The sequence below is a fragment of the Canis lupus genome, chromosome 28 (assembly GCF_048164855.1).
Source record: "Canis lupus baileyi chromosome 28, mCanLup2.hap1, whole genome shotgun sequence".
Taxonomy (NCBI): domain Eukaryota; kingdom Metazoa; phylum Chordata; class Mammalia; order Carnivora; family Canidae; genus Canis; species Canis lupus.
In genome coordinates, this window is record NC_132865.1 from 30,764,272 (window position 1) to 30,791,405 (window position 27,134).

At 41.6% G+C, this 27,134-nt stretch overlaps 1 protein-coding gene across 3 annotated transcripts in view; it reads right to left on the bottom strand.

The window, feature by feature from the left end:
* CHD7 (chromodomain helicase DNA binding protein 7) overlaps window positions 1-27,134 on the bottom strand; it is a 191,004-nt gene that overhangs the window by 108,923 nt on the left and 54,947 nt on the right. For all 3 annotated transcript variants that reach the window (XM_072804529.1, XM_072804527.1, XM_072804528.1), the window contains one exon: window positions 16,419-18,254. In XM_072804529.1, the coding sequence (XP_072660630.1) occupies window positions 16,419-18,080 (1,662 nt within the window). In that variant the 5' untranslated portion in view covers window positions 18,081-18,254. The remainder of the gene's footprint in view (window positions 1-16,418; window positions 18,255-27,134) is intronic.

The following is a 27,134-nucleotide window of genomic DNA, read 5'->3' on the forward strand; positions in this document are numbered from 1 at the left end:
GTGATTTGAGAACACCTTCCTGAGAATGCCTTCCTCTGGAGGAGGTGTAAAGAAAGGGCACAAATGCCCACTTAGTGAAATGATGGTGACACAGGCATTTTAAAATATATACATACCATATAATATTATGTATTATATGTACATATATTAAATATGCCACACAAAATTTCTTTTAGGATCTGATGCCAGGAAAAAAACCATCCTTCTGAGAAGAAAAAAATTTAATACATTTATTTAATGCATTTATTCTCACTGAAAAACAAAAACAGAATTTTAAAAAATTTTTTAAAAATCTTTTAGGGGACAAAAAAGTTTAAGTACTACTGCTCTACCAAATATGACTAGAACTGCACTGTCGAATATGGTAGTAGCCAAATGTGGTTATTTGAGTTTAAAGTTGGTTCAGATTAAATAAAATTTAAAATTTGGTTGCTTGGTCACACTAACCACATTTAAGTCTTCACGACCACAAGTGCTTACACATCTCATCACAATGGCAGTACAGAGAACATTTCCATCATACCAGAAAACTCCACTGGCTAGAGCTACTCTGGAATTCTGATCAACTGTTTAATAAAGGGCTGAAATCCTTTCTAGGGAAAATGCTGCCTACAATCATTTTTATGATCCCAAGCACCATGAGAAGGTGAGAGGGCTTCAACCAGGTAACAACACATTAGGACTTCAACTTTCAAAACAGAATGTTCACCCTACAACTCTCACTCATCTGGTTTCCAAAGAAGAGGGTTCTACTCTCCACTAATAGGATAGAAAGCTAGTACTTTGGCTTCTTTTTAAAATTATCATTGAGTTATGTTTTACATAACATAAAAGACATAAACCATTTTAAAGTAAACAGTTCAGTGGCATTTAATATAGTCACAATAATTTAGACTCTTGATGACCTGAAGAATCTGTCAAATTATCTTCTATCAAGGTTCTATTCATGACCTAATTAAAAGCAAAGAAAAATCTAGGGGAGATTGCCCAAGATATGCAACATATCCACATCAGGCATCTCAGGTCCACTTAAGTTACCAAGCAGGATCTCTGAGGTACACTGTGTGGGTCAGATCAACGTAACCCTCACAAGACAGCTGTCACCATGTAGCCCTGATTGTCACTCTCAGATGGGATTGTCAAGGGGGCATGGAAGAAACTAACATGAGGGGGAAAAATAACTACTTCTACATTTGTTATAAAACTACCCCTAAAAAAAGTATCTGTGACACCAGTCAATACCTCCTACACATATAAAATATGCCACACAAAATTTCTTTTAGGATCTGATGCCAGGAAAAAACCATCTTTCTGAGAAGAAAAAAATATTTCCTTCCTTTTTATGAGAATTATACATCTTTGTATGCTCACTAGGAAGCTCAGAATAGAACATGATGCTCAGTTCAGGCAACCAAGGCTATCATTAGCATATTTCTTTGTCCTTATATTTCCAGGACCCAACTTCCTATCTCTACTTCATTCACACACACTCACACACTCTCATTCTCTCTCAATCTCCACTCCTCCCCCACCAATCGTTTTTGGAAAACCATCAACTAAGGAGTAATATGCAGCTATTATTCCACTTATCCTCTGCCACTAATACATTATAAAATTCGAAGACAACAAGATCATACTTAGCATAGGACTAACTAATTTACCCTAAAGTAACATCATGTAACAGCTAATGGTTTTCTGCTTGTCTTCATGCTAAACAGGCACTAGCACCTTCTGATCAAAACAGATTCACACAGGGGTACCTGGCTGCCTCAGTCAGTAGAGCATGCAACTCTCGAACTCAGGGTCATGAGTTCGAGCCCCATAATGGGGGTAGAGATTACTTTAAAAAAAAAAAAAAAGATATACACCCACCTCGAAATATGAAAAGTGCAGCTTAGGAGACCAATAAGCCAGATACTGCTGTCAGCCATGAGCACCTGAGAAAATATTTTGAAGTTTTTCTTCCAAGAATGAGGAGACTGAATTCAATATCAAATTGTGAGAAATCTTTTTCAAGGACAAAAAAAAACAAAAACAAAAACAAAAACAAAATAAAACCACAAAACACACACACACACACACACACACAAACACACCAATTTCATCAACTGTGATAGCTTTTAACTTATGAAACCAAATAACAAATTTTCATTTTTTAAAAAAGATTTTATTTATTTGAGAGATAGATAGAGTGAGGGAGAGAGAGAGAGAATGCACAAGTGGGTGGGAGGTGGGGGGGGGAGAGGGAGAAGTAGGCTCCCCACTGAGCAGGGAGTCCAATGTGGGGCTCTATCCCAGGACCCTGAGATTATAACCTGAGCTGAAGGCAGACGCTTGACCAACTGAGCCACCCAGGGACCCCAACAAATGTTTCATATAAAACAGTAATGGTTAGGACTTCTTTGCGAAAAAGTTAATAACTTTCTGAAATATTACTTGTACTTTTAAACTAAGAGACTCTGTTCATGCTACTTAAAATAGCATGCGGTGTTTAGCAGCAACTGACTGATAAACAGAAAAGATTTATTCCAAAAATAACAATGTGAGTTGTGTCAGCATTACTGTGTATGAATCACTATATTCTATCACCATCTAGCAGGGCCAAAAGATACAGGGTGCCCATGGCTTTAAGGCCATCTGGTAAGAGGTGACAGATTAAAAGCGTAGGGACACAGATGATAAAAAAAAAACTTCTCTAGTTCTAGTCGTGCTCTACATCTTACTTTCTGGTAATCTAACGTGTCTTGTTTGTTATGGCTGAGATGCACAATACGTATGTCAGTAGCCACATATGGCTAAATTTACATTTACTGAAATAAAAAAAAAAAACTAAAAGCTCAGTCACACAGTCTCATAAGCCTCATTTCAGGTGCCTGACAGCTACCTGTGACAAGTGGCTTCTGTACCGGACAGAGCAAATACAAAACATTCTCGTCATCACAGGAACGTTCACAGACAGTACTAGCTTATGCATTTCCTACAAACACATTATTAGTGTGATATCAAAGAACAAATGGCAAAGTTTCTTTTTTTTTTTTTTTTTTGCAAAGTTTCTTTAAAAAATAATTAGGAAAGTACTAGATACTTTCTGACAAACTTCAGTATACAATTAAGTATATTTAAGAGGTGTTATATCTTGAATTAAATGAAACTACTTGGACTGTAACCACTTTACGGTATTTCCTTGATATGAAGAGAGCATTTCATTTCATACATGATTGTGTGTAGATTACAGTTCAATAAATTAATATATACAGACATTATACACGGTATTTGGTAAACACATATTTGATGGACATTTGATAATACCTAACAGGTTTCCCATGCTTTTTTAAATTCCACTCTTCAATATTTTTATAAAAAGGAAAAAACCATAGTGTATGAAGTTTGAAGATGAAAAGCAAAAAAGGGTCCTTTCCCTTATATTCAAATGGAAGAAAGATATGTGATCTTCCCTAAATACACCAATCTTCTATCTAGCTCTAAAATTCTACAGCTCCCCTTTCACGAAGATGGAGCCAAAGGCGAAGAAGGAAGCCCCTGCCCCTCCCAAAGCCGAAGCCAAAGCAAAGGCTTTGAAAGCTAAGAAAGTGGTGCTGAAAAAAAAAAAAAAAAGAAAAGAAAAGAAAGAAAAAGAAAGTGGTGCTGAAAGGCATGCACAGTCACAAAAAAGAAGATCCGCATGTCACCTACATTCCGACGACCCAAGACCCTGCGTCTCCGAAGGCAGCCCAAATACCCTCAAGAGAGCGCCCCCAGGAGAAACAAGCTTGATCACTATGCCATCATCAAGTTCCCCTTAGCTACTGAGTCTGCCATGAAGAAAATAGAAGACAACAACACACTTGTGTTCATTGTGGATGTCAAGGCCAATAAGCACCAGATCAAATAGGCTGTGAAGAAGCTCTATGACATTGATGCAGCCAAGGTCAACACCTTGATCAGGCCTGATGGAGAGAAGAAAGCATATGTTCGACTGGCTCCTGACTATGATGCTTTGGATGTTGCCAACAAAATTGGGATCATCTAAACTGAGTCCAGCTGGCTATAAATCTAAATATAAATTTTTTCACCATAAAAAAATAAAATAAAATAATAAAATAAAATTCTGAATAGGCACTTTTGGGGTTCCTGGGTAGTTTAGTCAGCCAACTCTTGGTTAAGTGGCCAACTCTTGGCTTCAGCTCAGGTCATGATCACAGGGTCCTGGGATGGAGCCCTGAGTCAGGCTTCAAGTTCAGTAGGGAGTCTGCTAGTAGATTTTCTCTCTCTATCTCTCTCCCTCTGACCCTCCCCCTGCACACACTCTCTCTCTTTAAAATAAGTAAATAAATCTTTTAAAAATCAAAGTGGTAATAGTATTGAGTTACACAAAAAAATGTTTCCAAAATTGTAAAACCTCACATATGAAAAAATCTGAATCACCTTCTTTGGCCACTTTTTAAAATGTAGCTGCTGAATCAAACTGCAAGGATACTTATTTTCCTTTTGTGACCATCTCACTTTGAAACATAAAGTTACATTTTATAGGAAAACAAACAGATTAGGATAAAGAAACATTGAAAAGATCATAAGTGGTATGGCCCTCACAAACCAACTGGGAAGAAACTAAACACTGAGAAAGAGGATATTTTATATATAGTACCCCACTTCCTAGAGAGTAAATAAAAAGAAATGCAGCAGTGTGATAGCAATTTTGCCCCCTCCCAACAAAAATATTATGAATTCTTGTTTGCTTTATAGGGATTCTGACAAACTGATTTTTTTTTTAAGATTTTATTTATTTATTCATGAGACACACACACACACACACACACACACACACACACACACATAGAGGCAGAGATACAGGCAGAGAGAGAAGCAGGCTCCATGCAGGGAGCCCGACGTGGGACTCAATCCCGGAACTCCAGGATCACATCCCCGGCTGAAGGCAGGTACCAAACCGCTGAGCCACCCGGGGCTGCCCTGATAAACTGATTTTTAAGACATTGGTATATAATGCTCAGTTTCACAAAATAAGGGTAAGTTTTTCTACTTTCAGGTGAAAAGTGGAAGTGGGGAAGAAATTCCAAGAGCTCATTTCAATAAACCACATTAGCAGTAATTGTAATAAAATACTTAACTTTTATCAGAGACTTATCACATGCCACACACTGTGCTAAAAACTTGACAGCCACTGTCTCATTTAACGCCCATAGTGATCTGGAGCAATTGATATTTGTCAGCCTCAGGAAACAAGTTTAGGGAGGACACTAAGTACCCAATTTCCTGACTAGGCAAAAAACTGGAAGAGGGAGATTCACATGCAGTTCCCGTGCAGGTGGAGCCCATGAGCCCATGGTCTCCACCAGTCTGCACTCCTGACTTGCCAGCATCCTCTCCAGCAGCACTGACAGGCAGTGCCCTGGCCAACCCCCCAGCATATGGCCCACTAGACAGAAGTACAAAGTGTTTTTTTAAAAATGACACGGGAAACCCTAAATGAAGTAAACTGACACCTCTTCCCATTACCTCAGTCTTGGAATCAAATTTATATTTAATATGAAATATACTCTAGCATCCATTTAAAGGATTCTCAGGGGATCCCTGGGTGGCACAGTTGGTTGAGCTTCTGACTCTCAGTTTCGGCTGGGGTCGTGGGATCAGGCCCTGCGTCAGGTTCCACACTTGGCTGGGAGTCTGCTTGGGATTCTCTTTCTCCCGCTGCCCTTCATCCCCACACTTCCTCACTTTCTCTCTCTCTCTCTCTCTCTCAAATAAAGTCTTTTCAAAAAAAAGGATTCTCACTTAAGTCTTCAGTGAGGGAAACTTACTAAAACTGATCTTGTGATCTGGCTTATTTTTTGCTCTATGACTGCCTGGTCTCTTAGTTTTTTGTTCTGTTTTGCCTTTTCCCTTCACTAATGATACCCTAGCTTAGAGACTTATTTATACATAAATACTGATTTTTAACTTTCTTGCAAACACTAAAGCTGTGAGCTTTAAGCTCAGCTCTAAGGACATACCTTTTCCAAAATCAGGCTCTGGAGTTTTCTTTCCTTCAGTTGTCTTCTACCATTGTTTCAAAGTAAGAGGAACACCTGACTGAATCAGAAGGCAAGATATAGGGCAGCCCTGGTGGCCCAGCGGTTTTAGCACTGCCTTCAGCCCAAGGCATGATTCTGGAGACCTGGGATCAAGTCCCATGTCAGGCTCCCTGCATGGAGCCTGCTTCTCCCTCTGCCTGTGTCTCTGCCTCTGCATGTGTGTGTGTGTGTCTCATGAATAAATAAATAAAATCTTTTAAAAAAAATAAAAGAAAGAAAGAAGGTGAGATATATTAGACATTGAGCACCAGTGCTGCTTTCGCATCTGACCCCAAAATGGGGGAAGTTCGTATGCTTCATTAACAGTCCCCATTATTTAGGGGAATACAGCTAAGGTGAAAAGGGGAAGCATCCAGAGGAATAGCTGATAAAAATGAAATACTACTTAACTCCTTCTAAATCATCAAACTTTTTCCCTAAAGAACTCTCACTTGTCTCCTTTAATCCACGGTATGCTTCCATACATTTCAACAGCTCTCCTTTGTGAAAATGTCTTTGCAATATTTGAGCAGCCAGAAATGGAGTTAGCTTAGTAATGGACCAATTTAAAGCAACGTCAGCACATCCTACTTGGTGATTGCCCCAGTTCCACTTCTGCCTGTGGTTACTGACAGATTATCTGTAGATTTACAGCTATGAATACAGAGAACGGAGAGTAACATTAAAATGTCAAGACTGAGGTAAATTCTCCATTAGTCGCCACTGTCCATTTCTGTCAACCTCCACAGTGGTATTAAAGTTTAGCCATCTCTTCACACTGACATTTTGAGGTGGTTGTAACACTAACAGTGAAAACAAACACATCATAACTGGATAATCCCACTATTTCATGACTGCTTTTTTTAAGTTAAACAGAACATTTGTGCTATAAGAATCAAAGAAGCAAAAAAAAAAAAAAAAAAAAGAATCAAAGAAGCATGACCTAAAAATTGAACTTTAATTCCAAATATTCCTATAGCCAGTAAGAACTTTAAATCTATGCATGGCCCCTTCATTAAAAAGTTCAGAAATATGACTTTAAAGTTTCAGAGAAAGAATGATCTAAAAGTCCTTGCCTATTTACTAACTGAGAAATCTACCCTGCAGTGTTCTCAGCCCTCTCTGATAAGCAAGAAGCAGGGACTTTACAGCCCACCAAATGGCTAAGGGAGGAATTCCCACCCCAGAGCTCCAAACCTGCTCTGGCCTGCCATTAACAAACAGGGTGGGTAACAGGCTGAGTTAGAACACCACTCAAGAAAATCTCAGCAAGGCTTCCGACATCGCTATTTGCCCCTCCTCCTCTGCCCATGCCCAAAACAAACAAAATGACTCTCAGATTAATCCCTTTTATTTCAAATTAAAGCAATTTTTTTTTATTTTTTATTTTTGGCCTTCACAGTTAGTGTTGAGGTCTAAGAATTCTCCTAAAATTAGTGGTAAGAATTACTTAGAATTAAATTAAACATAGAAGACAGTGGAGGAGAACAGGCCAAACACACAATAAAGCAGAACAGACACATGCTCTTCATTAAGAGGAATCAAGATAGCATGTTTCTTTTAAATAACTGGTTCGGTGATGATTTTAATGCAATCACTAAAATAAGACATAGGGAGGAGCACCCGGGAGGCTCAGTCAATGTTAAGTGTCTGACTCTTGGTTTCAGCTCAGGTCATCATCTCAAAGTTGTGAGATCAAGATCGAGCCCCACAAAGGGCTCCATGTTCAGCAGGGAGCCTGCTTGTCCCTCTCCCTCAGGGCCCCCTGTCCCTCCCTGCTCCTTTTGCAATGTGCATGTGCATGCTCATGCTTCCTCTCCCTCTCCCCTTCCCTCCCTCAAATCAATCCATCCATCCACCCATCCTTTAAAATAAGACATAAGGCCTTCTGGCCTTACTTGGTTCTCTCTCACCATCCAATCCAAAGCAGGAAAATGAGTGTCTATGTATCTATGTTGACTTTTGACTTTTTAAAATGGTGCCAACTCGTTGGCATTTGGCCAGCTTCCTCTAACTTCTCCACTGGCACCACTCCTAGTGTCATGCCCCAGTCCCTAGAAGGCTCTCCTATGTTTCTCACACTAAGCAAAAGAAAAAAAAAAGTGAAACCTCATTCATGGTGATGCACCATCACCTACTAAAGTTTGCAAGGCAAAAGCACAAGTTTGCTGCTGACTTCCTTCACTGATAAAGGAACTATATTCGGTGACAAAGGAAGAATGAGGGCCCTCTCTCCATGGTTATTTAGAGATTACCTATAGATTGACAGCTATAACTACAGCAAATGGAGAATAATATTAAGGTGCCAAGATGAAGGTAAATTCTCCAAGTTAGGTCTAGCAATGCTTTTCCCCTAATTGTCTCCCTGACCCACTCCCCAATTTTCCTTCCCCAGCCAACTATTGCTCTGCGGTGCCAGAGATGGTGTCCTGAGTGATTATAAAAATGAAGAAGAAAAAAGCAGCAGAGAAGAAAAAGGTAAAAGGAAAAGGAAGGAGGGGGAAATCATAAGAGTAAAGACGAGGGCTTTCTCCTTTATCCTTGGAGTACCAATTTCATAAATAAGCATTAGTGATGGAGAGGCAAGGAGAGATCCGGAGTTGGGGGGAGAGGAAATAACTACTAAAAGTATCCAAAAACCACTTGAAACTAAAATCTTGGAAATGGTTATAATCCACCTTTCAGACAAACTCACTATTTTTTATTACAAGAAAGTAGAAAAACATTCAAGACAGCCTTCTTTGAAATCGAAACAAATGGAATTTCACTTAGATTATCTTTTCATGAGCTGATGAGGATACCACACACATGCACATGCATGCACACAACACTACGTGTAGTGTTATTACCTAAAAAAAACGCTACTACTTTCCCAACCTTACAACCTTAGACCTGTGTTGAAGTTTACTGTCATAATTAAAGAGTTTAAAATTTACTTACATGTGCATAGATTTATTTATACTTGGAGTTGTTTTCAAAAAGAATTTGAGGGACGCCTGGTTGGCTCAGTGGTTAAGTGTCTGCCTTTGGCCCAGGGCATGATCTTGGAGTCCCAGGATCGAGTCCCATATTAGGCTCCCTGCATGGGGCCTGCTTCTCCCTCTGCCTGTCTCTCCCTCTCTTTGTGTGTGTGTGTGTGTCTCTCATGAATAAATAAATAAAATCTTTAAAAAAAAAATAATAATTTGAAGCAACTACTATTCAGAGTCCGGCCCTGTGCTCTTCAACATGGCAGCTGCCAGCCACATTGGGCTCCTGGTCCACCTTCTATGGAGATGGCAAGTGCTGACTGAATGCAATGAGAAGTGTGTGTAAAACGCCAATCAGATTTCAAGTACTTGTGTAAAATATCTAATTAGTAATTTTTTACTGATCATGTGTTGGAATAATATCTTATATATACTGACTTAATTAAATATATTATTAACTTTTTTAAAAGATTCTATTTATTTATTCATGAGAGAGACAGAGACACAGGCAAAGGGAGAAGCAGGCTCCCTGCGGGGAGCCTGATGTGGGACTCAATCCCAGACACCAGGACCATGCCCTGAGCCAAAGCCAGACGCTCAACCGCTAAGCCACCCAGGCTTCCCAATATGTTACTAAAATTAATTTTACCAGGTTTTTTTTTTTTTAAGTAACTATTTAAAAATTCAAAATAACACATGTGGCTTACACCTGCAACTCCCACTACATTTCAATTGGACAGGACTGGTCTAGAACAGAGTTGGTACCCGAAGAAATGACAGCAAGGAGATTATACACCTAAATAGCAAAATCCCCTGTCCATCTCAGTGAAGGCCTTTATTTCATCCCTGCCTTGTCCCACATCGCCAATCTCTTCCTTCATAGAGCGCTTAGCACATAACAACATAAATATTTCTTTAATGGAGTTGAATGAAAACAACAAAGATCCAAGATTAAAATGCAATACCCAAAAGTGGCTTCTTAAACGTTAAGAAATTTCATTGGCTGCTTAGGACACTGAGCCGATGGTTAATATCCAGGTTTCAAAAGTAAATCAAAAAACTAACTCCTTGTTACCTGCAATATTTTTGATACAGAAAACTATACTCTTTTACAAAATGAAAGCCACTAGGAGACAAGGCTACCATTTAGTATGCGGCTCACTTCACGCCTTCAGACGGTGGGGGTGAAAGGACAGATAGGGCAGAATTTTTTCCTTTGCTTGACTCTACACTCGGTATTTTCCATTTCAACCCACTGAATCTCTGACCTCTGAGATAAACCACCTGTGCTGAGGGAAGATGCAGGGAGGCTCTCATTAAGCTGTAGCATATAGAAATTGTGACAGAAGAAACACCTAACAGTCTTCACTGAACAACAAGAAGCCGCTGAGAGCACCAGATCACCCAGCAAAGTCAAGGGCAGTCAAGGACGGATGGCTTGCTGTAACCAAAGGGTATCATGAAGAAATAACCAGCAAGCCACCAGCACATGGGGAAAGAGGCGACTCCCCTGACTTCCTCCCTTCCCTCTGTGAGAATGGTGGGACAGCCTGTTCCATCAAGGTCTTAGCTATGGGTGTCTGTTCTCTGAACGTGGTACACTTAGAAGAGCCCCTGAATGACACTTAGGTTGAAGCTGGGTTCTCCCCATCTCTATCAGATATCTGTGGGGGTATGAAAGTGTAAGTATGTCATGTCAAAAGTAATATTCATAGAGATACATGTATTCTCTATTAAAAAGGCCCCTTTCTCTACTTCTGATCACAATTTGCATAAGTGAGGCTTGAGATGCATGGCCACATTTTCCATAAAGTTTATTTAGTAGTTGCCAATTACCCTGCTCATGTCTGGAATTCTGTATTTACTGGGTGAACTGAAAGAATTTCAGTAGAATATTCACTCTACTTGAAACTTAACAGGAAAAGGTTTTCCCAGAAGAGCTGTTTTTTAAAGATATTTATAAGATGTCATGGAAAGACAGAGAACTGCAAAAGTTACAACCACTGATTCTTCTAGGTGTTTTTCCTTTTTTTTTTTTTTTAAATCTCCTGGGGAAAAATTAGGACACCAAAATTATTACCCATCACCTCAATCTTAGAGTCCCTTAATTTTTTCTGCTTCTGTTTCCTTCATCATGATGGTCTTTCAGGCCCAAGTTAATGAAAAGGGTACAAATATATTCAAAATATACTTATTCTAAGGATACAACACTGTAGATTCTAAATTCCACCAAAAGTTACCCCCACCCCAGAACAAAATCTGTAAACGGAGATACCTGTGTCTTGTGTAGTAGAACTTATTCAGAAACTCAGGGATTTGCCTATGACTTGACAGACAATCTATTTAACCAGTCTTTTTTAGATAAGCTCTTCAAATGAACAAAACGATGTTTTAGGTGGTTCTCACCCACAGCCACCGTGCACTGATCAACATTCCATTCTCTGCTGTGCTTCCCACTCCTTGGGTGCTGCACAGCAACCCAATGGTGCTGTGTTCCCGCCAAAAACATCCCAGTGCACCCCGTGGACACAGAACCTGCCCACAAGGAGACCACACAGCTTCCTCTCTCATACCCCAGCCTCTACACCTCTCAACAACACTGAAGTTCATTCGGGGGGCATGGGGCTCTGGTCTTTGGACTCAATTCCTCAGCCTTAAACTCCTCTCTCTCCCCCTTTCACCCAACCTCCTCTCAACCTGGGCAGATCCTTCACACCTCAGTGAAGCCATCTCTTCCCCTGGCTCAAACTCAGAGACCCCAACTTCACCCCTACAAGAGTGGATTGGAAGCTATTTCCAAACCACACAGTGCTTATTCCTGGGCTGTGCTTTCCTTGGCAGATGCATGCCTGCACCATACACCCCCGACTCCCCACCCCCCGCCGCCCCAAACAAGCTGTCTCTAGCTCTCCCAAAGAGTAGTATTATTGGGAGCCTCGGTATCTGGTAACTGTTCCCTAAAAGCATGAAAACAAAGGCAAACAATTCCAACAATAGTTAATATTGAAGTAAGTGCTTTAAGTTATTTTTTAAACTTTGCAACAAGCAATTCTGAGCATTGGCCCAATGATAACATAATGTTTTGGAGTCCTTACCATGTATCTGACACCATGTTAAATGTTAAAAGATATTATTGGTAATTTTGCTATGCCTCTAACCAGGGAGGTAAACTCTCATTTTATTTATTTTTTAAATTTTATTTATTTATTTTACACAGAGAGAGAGCAAGAGAGCAAGCAGAGGGATGAGGAGAGAAAGAGAATCTGAAGCAAACTCTGCACTGTGCACAGAGTCCAACACAGGGCTCAATCTCAGGACCCTGAGATCATGTTCTGAACCAAAGTTAAGAGTTGGATGCTCAACCGAGTCACCCAGGCACCCCAGTCTACCTTCATTTTAGAGAGAAAAAAAATTGAGGCCCTGAGCTTAAGTCACCTGGTCAAGGTCACAGGGCCAGCAGTTGGTGGTGTTTCCACTCAAAAGCTGCAAACTCCAAAGCCTGCACACTTCCCCTTCATGCTGGTGGCTCTGAAAGTGGGACTGGGGCCCTGGGCTCTATGAGATGTAATCTGTCTCTCTCGCTCTCATTCTCTCTAAGCATATGTGGACTTTTCCAAAGAGTCCCTGCAGGCTGTATGCGGTGGCAAATGTTAGAATCCAACATTTCAAAAAATGTAAAACGATGTCTTTTTTTTTTTTTGGTTCTGGAAAATAGTTATTTTTTATTTTAAAATGCTACTGATGTTAACACACAATAGTTTATTATTTTTTAAATTTATTTATTCATTTGTTTTTAACTAATCTCTACAGTCACGTGGGACTTGAACTCACGTCCCCATGATCAAGAGTTTGCACACTCTTGCTACTTATCCACCTCGGTTTATTATTTTTAAATGATCAACAAATAAATATTTCAAACTGTCCTCAGTTTAAATTTCTAAGACAATAAATTTCAACATATAAACCCATGTAAACGAAAGATCTTTGGAGTCCTCAATAATTTTTAAGCATGTAAATGGGTCTGAAATGAAAAGGATCAGGAATCAATGTCCTTCCTTATCAGCTATTTAAAAGAAATACAGGATCTTTTTCTTCCCCTGTAAACTTCATCAAATAATCAGGATAGTCTGGACCTAACGCCAAAGAATGTGCCCACACTCCACAATGAACACTGTGGTCCAATGAACTCTGGCCTTTCTAACATTTTCCTTTGTTGACTCTTCAATAAAAAGTTAAAACCTCTTTAAAAAAAAAAAAACTCTTTAAAGATAACTATGTGTGTTATATAATTTGGAAAATATCTGTTTAGAGCCCACGAGACATTTAAAAAGCTTCACATACTTTTAAAAAGTGACTCAAGATAAAACCAACAAGCCTATATGATTGTGATAACTCAGCAAATCACATCAATATTTCAACCCGATCGGGCAGTTTCCCTGCTACACAGCACGGTTTTGAACCACCATTCTATCATATATGAAATGCAAAATAATTTTAGTAGTTCTAAAGCAAAACATAATTAGATAGATATATTTCCTAGAGTGAGTCATTCACAGGGAGAGAGAGGTTTTTAGGATTATGTGATAGCATTTTGAATTACTCACATCATTATCCTCATCACACCTGTCAACATGGGCTAAAGAAGGGGAAATATTTGCACAAATCAAATTTAATGTTTCATAACTAAGGCTATAATCATATTTCACCTGTTCCTTAAAAATAAAAAAGTAATTTTACATTGTATTTACATGTGAAATGATGTAATGATAAAGCAAGGTCTGTATCACAGGAGATGAGCACTACAGCCTGAAGAACTAACAGGAGTACACACCACGGACCGCCACTATACTAGGCACTAGATATATGTTAAGTTCAACGCCTTTTGCAATAGGGTACTTACTATCTTTCCTATTTTACTGACGAACAATCTGAGGGTCAGAGAGGTTAACTTGTCTGAGGTCGCCAAGCTAGTTAAGAGTAGCAGAGCTGAAATTCGACTTTTTTTTTTTTTTTTGACTGTAGTCTATGCTCTTCCCAAGATTTTACACCTCCCTAGTATTATTTTCAGAAGTGAGTGCTTCAAAATCTGAAGAGGATGCAAAGTTATGCAGAAGGAAAAAGGCAAATGCCACGAACAAAAAATGTTAAGGGCAACGAAACTTAAATAAAAACACTTCAAATGTACGTGTTTACAGTTCTAAGTCTGTCTATAAAGGCGGACTCAAGAAGGTGACCTAGAGGCAGGGGAACTGCACGTCAGGTCCCCTAGAGTCTAGCACATATGCAACCCTCCAGTGTACAGTGACTCCAATGCCACACACTTGTAGTCATCCTCTGAAATGGCTATTGAGATGTTTTAAGCTCTTGAAACTAGGGAAAGGGTGATGAGAGCAACGATTCTCACCCAGAGAGTACATTACAACCACAGGGTAGCTCCTTCAAATGGGTGCTTGCATTTAGCAAAGTGAGAAGATGCCAGAACGAGGAGAAGTCAGAATTGCTGCTCTGGAAAGGTCCCTGGGCCAATAAGATCCTTTCCAAGAAGCAAGTAAAGAGTAATTCTTGGAAACCAAGTCACACTCATTTCTGCCCTCAAGGCCCCCCAGCCTGAATGGCTCAGGGACAGCACTTTCCGGGGCACCTGGCCTGGAGATTGATATAAGAGAAAACAAATACACAGGGTTTGATGCCATTCATTCCTCTGCACTCCTCTTCCCCCAGGCCCTCTGTTCCCAGCCTCCTGTCAGGCTAAGCTCTCTCACCTCCCCCTTCCCTTGGTCTGGGAACCACTGGGCTCCAAAGCCCTTTCCCATGGGCTGCAGGTCGAGCTTCAGCTCCCAGAGGAGACAGGGAACAGCTCTCTCCCGGACAGCTCCCACTGACCTTGGGACTCCTGCTGAGAATATCCAAGTGTGCCAGACCTCGGAGGACAGCTTCCCCAAAACCTCCACATGTCCTTGTGTCCTGGGTCCCCGAGAGACTTTCTTGATCCCCACTTTCCTGCTCCCACCATGGCTGAGTCTTCTGAGTCTCTGTTCTAAATGCCTCTCCACCTGGGCTACCCCAACACAGATTTGTTTCCTGACCAAACCTTTCTACTTTCACATTGCTTTAATCCCTCCTTGTTTCTACTCCCCAATCCTTGGTCCAAACTGTCCTTACAGGCCTGGACCACAGGCTCACAGTTCAACTTCTGGTCTCCCAGCCATGCTGTGGACTGTCTAATCAACATCCCAAGCTCCCCACAGAAGCCTGTCTACATTCCTTAAAAGAAAATACAAGACCTCCACCAACTGGCCTGCCCTGCAGCAAGCTCAAGGTCCCATACCCCATTTACTAAGTCATCCCCAAACCAGAAATGCTGTCCTCAGTTCACTTTTCCTGGCTAACTCCTAGGCAAGAGCCAAGCACCCACATTCCCAGGTATTTCCTGTCTTTGGACACCTGTTGCATAAGCACGTGTGGTCTTCCACTGTGCTTTTCTTTCCACATGTTGGTCATGTTTTCCCATAAGTTCATTAAGAATAGCTCTAAAATCACCTCCTGTGCCATCCGAACTCAAGTTGCAATCATGGTGGAAGATCAATACCTATTTTTGAACAGCACTCAGAATTATCTGTACATATATTCATTTATTTTTCCTGGACCTACGGCACAAACACCAATGTTTATAATGGAAAGACATCTTTGTGAATACAAGAGCTTTGAAACTTACATGTCCGCTTACAAACTCGTTAGGATAACAAAAATCCCAGCTTATAGAAAGGTAGACTCCTGCAGCGGTGCCGGGTACCCAAATCTCTTAGAGACCAAACATTTTCTGCAGATTAACGTTGACTCTGATTTTCTACACTGCAATTTAAGTTCACACTAGCATTCAACATCTGGTAAAATAAGTATTACAGAAGAACACATTGTGAAGCTTCCCAAGGAAAAAAAAATTATAATTTTCTAAAAGAGGTAAGAGGAACTGCCACAAACAGAAAATGTTGCTGAAAACCAAGTTTCACTGTATTTTTAAACCAGAGAGAGAAGAGAGATAGAGAAAGAAGAGGAGCCCAATGTCCATGTCCCTGTTGGCAGTGACAGCTCTTGCAGGCAAGCAGGGACCCAGGTTTAGTTACCCGTGACACATCCACAACACTGAGCATGATGCCTGGGGTAGAAGAATTCAAGGCTTTTTGAATACGTGAATAAATGCAGAAGCCAATAAGTGAAAGAAGAATAGAGGGGGAAAAATGAGATTCCAGGGCAGCGTACAATATAAAAATCAAGGAACTCATAACGAAAAAGCTCTGCATGAAACTCAAAGGAAAAACCTCTTTAAGTTTACCGTGTTGCACTTTGCACTGCAAGGCAGGCCGGATTCGGGTTCCCTTACCTGAGGCACAGGCACTTTCTGCGGGGTGTTCTGGGGTGATGGGTGGAGCTGTGCCCAAGGCTGGTGATGCGGGTGTGGGGGCGAAGACTGGTGGTGCAAGCCTGGGTGGGGCTGCATCGGAGGGCAGGTCGGCAACTGCTGGAAAGACGGCTGCTGGCCAGGATGCTGTTGGCCAGGAAGCAGTCGCTCCTGGATTGCTTGGGGATCTGCAAGGCCAACACCGGGACAACCATTTGGTCTCATGTGCCCGGCCAACTCCCTCGGTGCTGAGGACATGCCCATGAACGGACGAGACTGCTGCATGTTTCTGGGGCCCATATTCCTCTGTCCGATTCCCATGGCACCGGGGGGCTGGTGAGATGGCTGAGGGTGGGGCATATTTGGATAACTGCCAACTTCCATGGGTATCCCAGCACTTCCAGGCCTGACCTGCGGAGGAGGAGTACCTGCCGGGTTACTCATTGCTTTCATGGGTGACATGGGAGGTGGAGAGGCGTAAGTTCCCTGAGGCTGTGAAGGATGCATAGTTTGTGTGTTCATTTGGTTAAGTGAGCCGCTGGGGTGGATGGGCTGCTGGTGCATTAGTCCTTGACCACTGTTTGACGGGAATCCTACAGCATTGGGATATCTTGGTACGGACTGACTCATTGGAGGATTATTTGTAAGGCCTAAATTTTGATTCATCCCTGTATTGTTAACTAATCCCTGATTTAGGTTACTGTAAGGATATCGAGAATACTGCCCTGAGTTGTTCATAGTAGGTGAGGGGACTGTCTGGCTCCGAGAGCTAAAGTTAAGGGTCTGTGGCCGAACAGCCCCTTGCTGAGGAGGATTAGGGGAGAATCTGGGACTGTGGGCCACGGATTCTCCATGGAGAGCAGTAGGGGGGTGGTGGTGGAACTGTGGCACCGAGTGACGCAGGGAAGGTGCCATGCTGGGACTCTGTTGGGGCACGTGGGACAAGTGGCCAGGGCCTGAAGTGGCGATGAAAGGACTTCCCTGATTGAGGCCCTCTTGGCCCGGGGAAAACTGGCTCATCCTCTGCTGTGGCTGACCATGCTGCTGCATGGAAAAATCCCCACGTGCCATGTAGCTGCCCATCTGCTGCATGTGCTGAGGGTGGCCCTGTGCAGGAGGCCCCGATGGAGTGGGCTGGGGCGGCTGTGGCTGTGGCTGCTGCTGGTAGGGGGCCCGTATCTGGTCTGGCACCTGCACAGCCCGGGGGCCCCACATGGAGCCACTGTCCACGAATGACTGCCCGTGCCTTTCATTCTGCATGCCAGGGTAGACTCCCATCTGACTGCCGCCACTGCCACCATGGGGGACCTGAGGGACGGGGGGGCCGTGATACTGCGAGTGGGGAGACGCAAGCCCGTTCCCAGGGGCGCTGCTCATCATTCTATTCGGCTGATCCATCAGATGCATCTTTTGCTGTTCGTACTGATTATAGTGATCAAAATGGGTCAACTTTGTTTGATTTTGATTAGTGGAGGGATGATGAAGGGATGGCTGCAAGGAGGCGAAGCCCTGGTCTATCGGCATCTGCTGACCCATGGGGTTCACTGGATTTTCTGGGTAACCACATTCTCCGAGGCCTTCAAGGCCTTCGCTGAAAATATTCCCATCCTCGCCAAAAAGACTCATCATTCCTGGATCTGCCATCTTCTTCCAACGCGCGGCTCCTCCAAACCACAGCTCAGGAGCTTGTCTGTGCTTCACCTCACTGAGGTGTTTGTCCTCAAAGCCTATAATCCTTGACTAATCTTCTTCACGTCATTCCATATTTCTTTAATTCTCTTGGACCCTGCAGTGTCAGGCAAAGTCTGGATATAGGTCCTAGAAGAGAGCGGGAGGTGGGGGGAGGGGGGAGGGAGGGAGGAAGAAAACAAAGAATTAGGAACGAATGATAAGAAACTGCCAGTATTTTACGCATTCGAATTTGGTTTCCATCAACAATACTAATCTAGCCCGCTCGCTGAGCTGTATTTTATAAATCTAGTTCACTTTAAGAGAAACTCATTAGCTTCTACCAGAAGCATTATTATGATCGGTTACTTAGAAAGCAAGCAAAACACTAACCTTAACCTTAAATTAATCCATTCACTACACTTCCTAGCGCTCCATTCTTGGATGGAACAGAACAAAAGAACACAACATGAAGCAGCAGCAGCTGCCACAGCAGGCAAGCAGATGTATGAATATAGCCAAGCAGCCCATCTGCTGAACTAAAGCCCTGGAAATGCTCTGGTTACCAACAGCCCGCCCTTAACCTTATTCCCCTGAGCAGTGTAATCAGATGAGCAGCCGCGGCACCGGGGGCTGTGAAAAGCTCAACTTAGTTAAATTGACTAGAGGATTATACAAATACCAAAATCAGGCATTTCGTACAAATTAGATATTTACGGCCTGCATACAACTATGTAACGGCCACAGAGGCGTCCAACAAGAAAGTGCCCACAACGGTGTTCGAACAAGGGAGAGTCCGTAAGGATGGTGGAAAGCAAGGTCATGAACAGTATAATAGGTTCATAATTCCATTATGTTTCATGGCAGTATATAGGACTCAGAAAGAGACCAGAATAAAAGCTTTCATTCTCCAAGAGGGTGGATTTCACCCATGGCTTTGGGCCCACCGCGCCCCCAGACCACGCTGCCGGCCGACAGATCACAGGTCATGATTTGCCGGCACATACCAGGCCCTGGTGATGCACCCAGAGTGTGACCACTCAGAGAAACTCTGGACGGGTGGCTAGACGCTGGACGATGACCATTCTCGTCAGAAGAAACCGAAAACTTCCCCCAAACTGGTCAAAACTGAAAATTACTTTTTTTTTTTTTAAGATTTTATTCATTTATTCATAGACACACAGAGAGAGGCAGAGACACAGGCAGAGGGAGAAGCAGGCTCCATGCAGGGAGCCCGACGTGGGACTCGATCCCCAGGTCTCCAGGATCATACCCCAGGCTGCAGGCGGCGCCAAACTGCTGCGCCACTGGGGCTGCCCTGAAAATTACTTTAATGGAATAAAGCTCCAAATATCCATGCAGGCCTTCGCCCTTGCCTTTGCCTCTTCTGGGACAAGACAGGATGAGAGCCGGTAGGGAGAAAAGCACATCTGTCAGCATCCTGTGTTTATAGCACAAGGTATATACTACTTACTGCTGGGCATTTTGTTCAAACAGTTTCTAACAGATTCTGCACGTCCGATTAAAATCACCAGTTTAAAGAATGCTTCACCAATCAAAACCGGAAAGTGTTTTTGTCGAATGCTAATTAAATCAACAACCTAATAAAGAACTAATTCACATAGGAAAAATGTCCGAAATCTTAAACATCTTTGGAATTTAACTCATTTTTTTCCTCTTTCATGAGCACATGAAGTATTGTGTGACACCACCCAACTGGAAAAGAGCAGTATCTTGAAGAATTTCAAAAGTGATGTTATAAACAGGCTCAGTCATAAATACTGACGCACTTCTCCACCAGCATGGGAACGAACAATGGGCAACCAGCACTGCTGAGAACTTACCAGAAAGAGAGAGAAAACCCAGTCCCTAAGAGAGAGAGAGAAAACCCAGTCCCTGCCTGTCCTACTCTAACATATTCCTAACAAGGGGAGAATTTTGCTTACAGAAAATGTAAACAACATTCCTGTTCACTGTCAGAGCTACAGACATAACACCTGAGAAGGTCTTCAGGTCTGTAGTTTTCAGGTGACAGCTGTCAGCTAAAGTCAAAGGTCTCCTCACTCCGCCGCTAACTGCCATGAATTTTCTGATCGACTTTTCTCCAAAACAGAGGTCAGAAGAGTGAGAATAAGGTGAGCATGAAAGCCATTTTATTTACCAACATGCTGCTTTACTACACAACCACTTTCAAATCCAAAATAAAGACAGGCAGAAATCTTCAGCGCCAAGTGCAACAAATATTTATAAACCGAATTTACTCCTAAACAGCCCAAGCAGTCAGTCTTCATTTATTCAAGACTCATTCTAGCTTTCAAGGAAATAAACACTAGAACGGACTTGGTAATAGCTTAAACTAGCCGTGCAGACTAACCCCTTACCAAAATAACCTTTCAAATTAGCTTAAGGAAGGTAATGTCTACTCATATGTACGGACGGCCTTGTTTTTATAGGATAACAGCTTCATCCTCCAGGGTGCCCCGCGTGTCATGGGAGGCAATGCTACTGACTGCATGGGGTTCCCAGCCAGCTCTGGAGGGAAAGCAGTCCAAGGGGAGGGGATGGCCTGGTCCGCTGAGCCCAGAGGCACAGCAGCCTGGGAGCAGCAGCTTCTGAGATGCCCCTTACCTTGTATCAGCTTAAAGGTGGGGCAGAAAGGGGAAAAAGAACTTGCCTACAGGCAGAAGAAGGGACAAAACAGAACACTTACTCAAAGTAATCCTACCTGATGCATAGGCTTCCAGTTAGCCAGTCTAAGACTTCATTTCCCAGAAGCAAGAAAAATGACAGCATTACCTGATATCCAGTAAACGCACCACCCTCCACAACAGAGACCACCATCAGGTGAGCTCCAGGCAGAGGAGTTCAAAAACTATGGTTTTAATGACGCTCCCGCTTGCCTGGGCAGCCACCACGATGCTCCTGCCCCTTTTCTGACCTCAAGACTTGGCTGGCGACTATGCTAGGAATCCATCTGGTAGCTGGATTTCATATTTCTGATCTGAGCTAATCTAATTAATTTATTTTGGTCCTTTTTAATTTGATCAAGTCCATTTGAATACCCACTTTCCCAAGTCACAGCTGCAACCTATAATTTTGTTTCTATCAAAGATATTCATTTAAAACTCCTTTTTGGAGGTTGGCCTCTTCTCTACATTCAGCATCTATATTTTCTATGTCTACATAGATCAGCTGTTCAATGAGCCATCAAATCAGAGCCGTAGATATCATTTTAAATTTTGCAGTAGTCACATTTTAAAAATAACCAAAGAGTGTGAAATTAATTTTAATAATAAATCTAACTTAATCCAATATATGGAAAAAAATTATCACTTCAACATGTAATCAACATTAAAAAATGAATGAGATCATTCACATTTTTTGGTACGGAGTCTTGGAACCCCAGTGTGTGTTTCACACTTAGAACATATCTCAATTTCTACTGACCACATTTATTTAAGATTTTTAAATTTATTTATTTGAGAGAGAGTGAGCAAGAGAGAGAGCACAAGCTGGGAGTGTCAGTGAGAGAAGCAGCCTCCCCCACTGAGCAGGGGGACCTTGATCGTTAGTCTCTCGATCCCAGGGCCCTGGGATAATGACCTGAGCTAAAGGCAGATACTTAACCAACTGAACCACCCAGGCGCCCCTACTGGCCACATTTCAAGGAAAAAATGTGCACGTGGCGGTAGGGGCTATCACGCTGGACAGTATAATTACATATTATTAAAAAGATGACTAGATATACAAGTTGTCAGTTATCAATACAATTATCAAATAATTTTCACGATTATTATCTGGGTAATAAATATTCAAGTTGTATTTATGTTTGATTTGGTTTTAAATAAAAATCAAACTAAATATCAAATCACACTTATTCAAAACACAGGTACTGAGTACCTATAATGATCCAGGCACTGGTCTAAGTACTAGAGATATTATCAACGAATAAAATCAAAATTCCCTTTGTCCTCATGGAGCTCATCTGTAAATGATAAATCTTAAAAAGTAAGATTCAGAGGTTACATTAATAAAAACTTAGGATACCATTTTACAAACTATTTCTTGGGAATTTATGATGGACAAGTGTTTTAACATGTGTGATATTATATAGTAAATAGTATGGAAACAGACAGTGAAGTCACAATAATGTAAGTTTCTGTTGAATGCCTTACTGGGCACTGGGTATTTTCTGAGATAGCAATGGCAGTGCAGAAGGTACATATGTCTGGGGGTGAGGAGGGGTCCAATGAGACAGCTCAACTAACAGAATCACCTATGCTGCAGTAGAAACTTCACTGTGAAACCAATTATGAAAATCTGAGAATTAGCAAGGACTTTGGAGACCTTCTAATCCAAACCCCTCTTCCTCCAACAGATTAAAAAAAACCTTTTATAGACTGAGAAGTAAACATCTTCTAGGAGGTATTTTCATGACGGACAATTCCCAAAGATGGAAGAGAAATGTACGGAAGAAATGGCAGCTTACTAGTAACAGCAAATTATTAAAGGCCTAATTTGCATCTGTTTTGTTCGGAGATAAGTTACTAAACTGCTGAGACCAACCAGCATAAGAGTTTCCTTTCAAACAAATATTTTTAATTATACTATCTATCTGTAACTTTAAGGAAGCAAGCACATTATTAGCACCACATTGAGGCTATTGATTGATTTTGGGGAGGAATAAGCAGGAAGAAAACTGGCAGATCCAAAAACCAAATAAACAGCACATAGAGAATCAGGGATGAAAGCAACAGGCATACAACGAACCGAGGTGAAATAAGTTGTGCAAAAACACATATTAATATCTTGAAATGATTTCTGACTTCCCCAAACTTCTATAAACAATGCTTATCTACGCTGCTCTTGCCAAAGTAATATGGCATTCCTGCAGGCAAGTTTCAATGTGGTATCATAGTGAATGACCTGAGAAATTAGCAAGGAGGTTAAGTGAATACAAAACATTTTCATGTGCAAGATATTTTCCATAGGTCACTTTTTATCCAATTGGGTAAGTAGAATGCCATCCAAAGGAAACTTTTTTCATAAATATCCAACATGTGTGGCCAAGTGTAGACTCAAAGGATAACTGCATTTTAGATGATGAAGACTATTTTGTGATCTATAGCTTGATTTTTAATTGTGCTCTTCAAGTTTCTATCCTCCATCTCCAAAATGCCTGGGGCACGTAACATGACCGTGACAGTGATTCTTGGGCGTGGGTAAGCATATATCAGCATTTCCACGGCAGTTTCTAGCAGCTGTCACCATCCGCAGTACAACCTATGAAGGTGCCTCTCCATCATCAAGGTTACAAATTATATCAAAAGGGAGGAGGATCCATGAACCCATAGGTGATCACATGAAAGATAAAGGGCTCAGTACCACTGCATGTTCCTATTCATAGATCTGCTAGATCATAAGGCCTATGGGCATCGATGCCCACTCATAGCCCCCAAGAGCCACTTGGGAAAGAGGAAAAAGTCTACCCAGGCCAATGCCCACTGTGGAAGAAGGTATTACCTAACGGACAATGACCCAGATAAACAATCAGGAAATGCCTCCAAGTCACCAGCATCAGTTGACTACAAGTCAGTTCTAGATTTGCCTCATGGCCCTTCCTGAACTCCCCAACCCACCACCCACTCCCTGCCCTGGGAAAGACCATTTTCTTCCTCATTAGTATGTCGGGTCATGCTAATATGCTATGAATGCCCTGTCCCACACAACAGCCATGAGCCACATGTTGCTATTCAAATTAATTAAAACTAAATAAATTTAAAATTCAGTAGGTCAGTCACACAAGCTACATCCCAGGGCATACATAAAACATTTCCATCATTGCAGAAAATTCTACGGACTGCACTACTATGTATTTCCTGTTAGAGGTAACATGTTTAGACAAAGACCATATTAGATAGTAGCAATTTTCTTTGATGAAAAATACTTTCTCCTGTTCAGTGCATTTTTTTTTTAAGATTTTATTTATTCATGAGAGACAGAGGGAGGCAAAGACATAGGCAGAGAGAAAAGGAGGCTCCCTGTGGGGAGCCCAATGCAGGACTCAATCCCAGGACTGCAGGATCAGACCTGAGTCAAAGGCAGATGCTCAACCGCTGAGTCACCCAGGTGCCAGTAAGCTTAATTTTTAAACCAGAATCTACATAATGATATAGTAAGGACACTATTTTTCTTAGTGGCTTTGTGTATTATTTTCACTATTTTATTGGAAGAAAAAAATATAGAAAAAACAAAAAAGGATTTGAAGTCCTTTGGAAGTCCAAGCACCATATGTAAAATAAAACCAAAAAAAATAAAAAAGAGTAAGAATTGCATTTACAGCTAGCTTCCATGTTTAACACCAGGAAACCCCCAAATCTGCTGATATTAAAGAGATCCATATTTTTTATAGGAAAAACTATGCTCAGAATTGATGTTGTATAGAGTAATGGTATGCTTTACATCAGCATTCCTTACAGCAGCTAATACTAGTTCCATCCGCCCCTCTGACCCAGCCAAACAATGGAAAATAACCCTCTATCCTTCCCATCATTCATTCATTTAAAAATATTTAATGAGTGCCTACTTTGCATAACGCATTTACCAGACACTGGGTACACAGAGCTGAACAAAACAGACAGGGCCCCTGTCTTGTGCAGCTTGCTATTCTAATAAATGCCCCTCAGATACCCTTCATATACCAACCACCAACCAACCTGCTAACTCTGCCTCCCAATACCCCACAGGTCTACTTCTTCCTCTCAGTTCACCCCACCTCTGATGGAGTCAGGCCTTCGTATTTTAAGCAAGGATAAAACATTAAAGACTGGCTGTTTCTCTCCAAGTCGGGTCTCAACAGGTTCACACAGCCAACTGAGCGATCTTCCAAAACACAAAACACATCATGTTTCTCCCCTGATTAAAATCCTTACAGGAGTTTCCAGAGTTCCATCAAGTCCAAGTGCTCCAGCGTGGGTGGAAGGCACTTCATAATCAGATCCCTGTCAACCTCCATTCTAAACCCCAAACTTCCCCCTCCCCACCCCTGAAACATGCACAAACACCCAGGCTAGGTCTGATGAGAAGTTTACCAACAATCATCCACTCACTTCCTCACACCTTCCTCGAACTACACACCTGCCTCCTTATGTCCTCACCTTGCACTCTGGCATCTTTTTCATCTCAGTCCTTTTGTTACCACTCCTCTGGGGAAACTTCCTGACCCTCAGCCCTTTTTCTCCTCAGGCTGATTCAAGTCAAGCACTGTTGTCCTCATTTATTTGCCTTGCCATCTGAAGCAGGTGCTGGGACTACTGATACTTCCTAGGAACTGGTGAGAGACACAGATTCTTGGGTGTCCTAATCCAGACCTCCTGACTCAGAATTGGCATTTTATTAACAAGCCTGTCGATTCCTGCGCAGATGAAAATTTAGGAAGTCCTGCCCTCAGGACTGAGCCACCATGGCTCTGACTGCTCCTCAGTTAACACAAGAGTGAAAAACCAACCACAAATAACTCATCCCAAAGGATTACAAAGCAAGTAATACAAAGATGTGCTATCTTACACTTAAGGAAAGGTAGTCGAGGCATTCCTGACCAACAAAGAAACAACACTACTATCGACCTCACCCAAAAATTACGAATATTCCTTAGTGATAAATTTTAATTCATAATGGTTTACAAGGAGTGGACATCTAAAAGGGGTTTAATTTTATAGATACACCCATCTGCTTGCCAACCATTTTACATGACCCCCACACCAAAAAAAAATGCAGTTAACATTAATATCTAATGCTATGTTACATAACACACTATTTCACAGGTTTCTTGCAGAAATCTTTCAGTTATTTCTACATAACTTTGAGAGTGTGCATATTCTGAGCTGCCTTTCAGATAAAGATGATTTTCTTTTTCCTATATAAGAGTGCTGGAGCCAATGTTTTCCTTTAAGGCAACTAATGAAACAGCACTCAACTAACAGTTCATACCAAGTGCGTGGCCACAATACTATTTTTTTTTCTAAATTGGACAAAAGGTAGCATTGTCCTATACATAAGTTATCTACCAAACCACAAGAATCATGGAAATCAATGTCTTTTAGAGAACAACCTTTACACCCTACAAGTCCACATTGAAATACCACTCTCTGAAATTAGCTCCTTCAAAGACTAAGCCCACTGAGAAGGCAGCCAGCAGACAGCTAACCTGCTTGTCCTACCACAGAACACATCCAGGGTGACCTCCTTTCCACATACAACTTTGCATGGCCCAGCAATAAACCAGTATACATTCTAAAAGCACTTAGAGGGCAGCCCAGGTGGCTTGGCGGTTTAGCGCCGCCTTCAGCCCAGGGCCTAATTTAAAAAAATAAATAAATAAAAATTTTAAAAAAAGCACTTAGAGATTCAACATGATATGGCGAAAGAAATGAGAACAAACACCTATATACTTATCTGTACGCACCATATCCATATAAGTACACAAGATATGTATCTATGTAAAATATGTGAATCCACTCCAACTTTGTAATGCTATCTTTTTTTTTTTTAAGATTTTATTTATTTATTCATGAGAGACACAGAAAGAGAGAGGCAGAGACACAGGCAGAGGGAGAAGCAGGGTCCATAAAGGGAGCCCGATGCGGGACTTGATCTCGGGACTCCAGGATCATGCCCTGAGCTGAAGGCAGACACTCAACCGCTGGGCCACCCAGGCGTAATGCTATCTTAATTAATTTTATTACAGATGAGAAGGAAAGCAGAGACAAATCCACAAATAGGTAAATGGAAATTTTTTTAGTGTAATTTATTTGGGGCAGGAAAAAAATGAAACTTCAGAAATGTATTTCAATCCACCTAGCAAAGATGTTTATTGGGCAAACTAATGGAAAAGTAATATAAATTTTACAAAATTTTATGAATCCTGGTACATCTTGCTTAATATTGCAAAATATCCATGCATAAACAAAACATGGTTGATCTATGAAGGCAAATGATGTCACATGTTTATGAGCCTATTAAAAAATTATC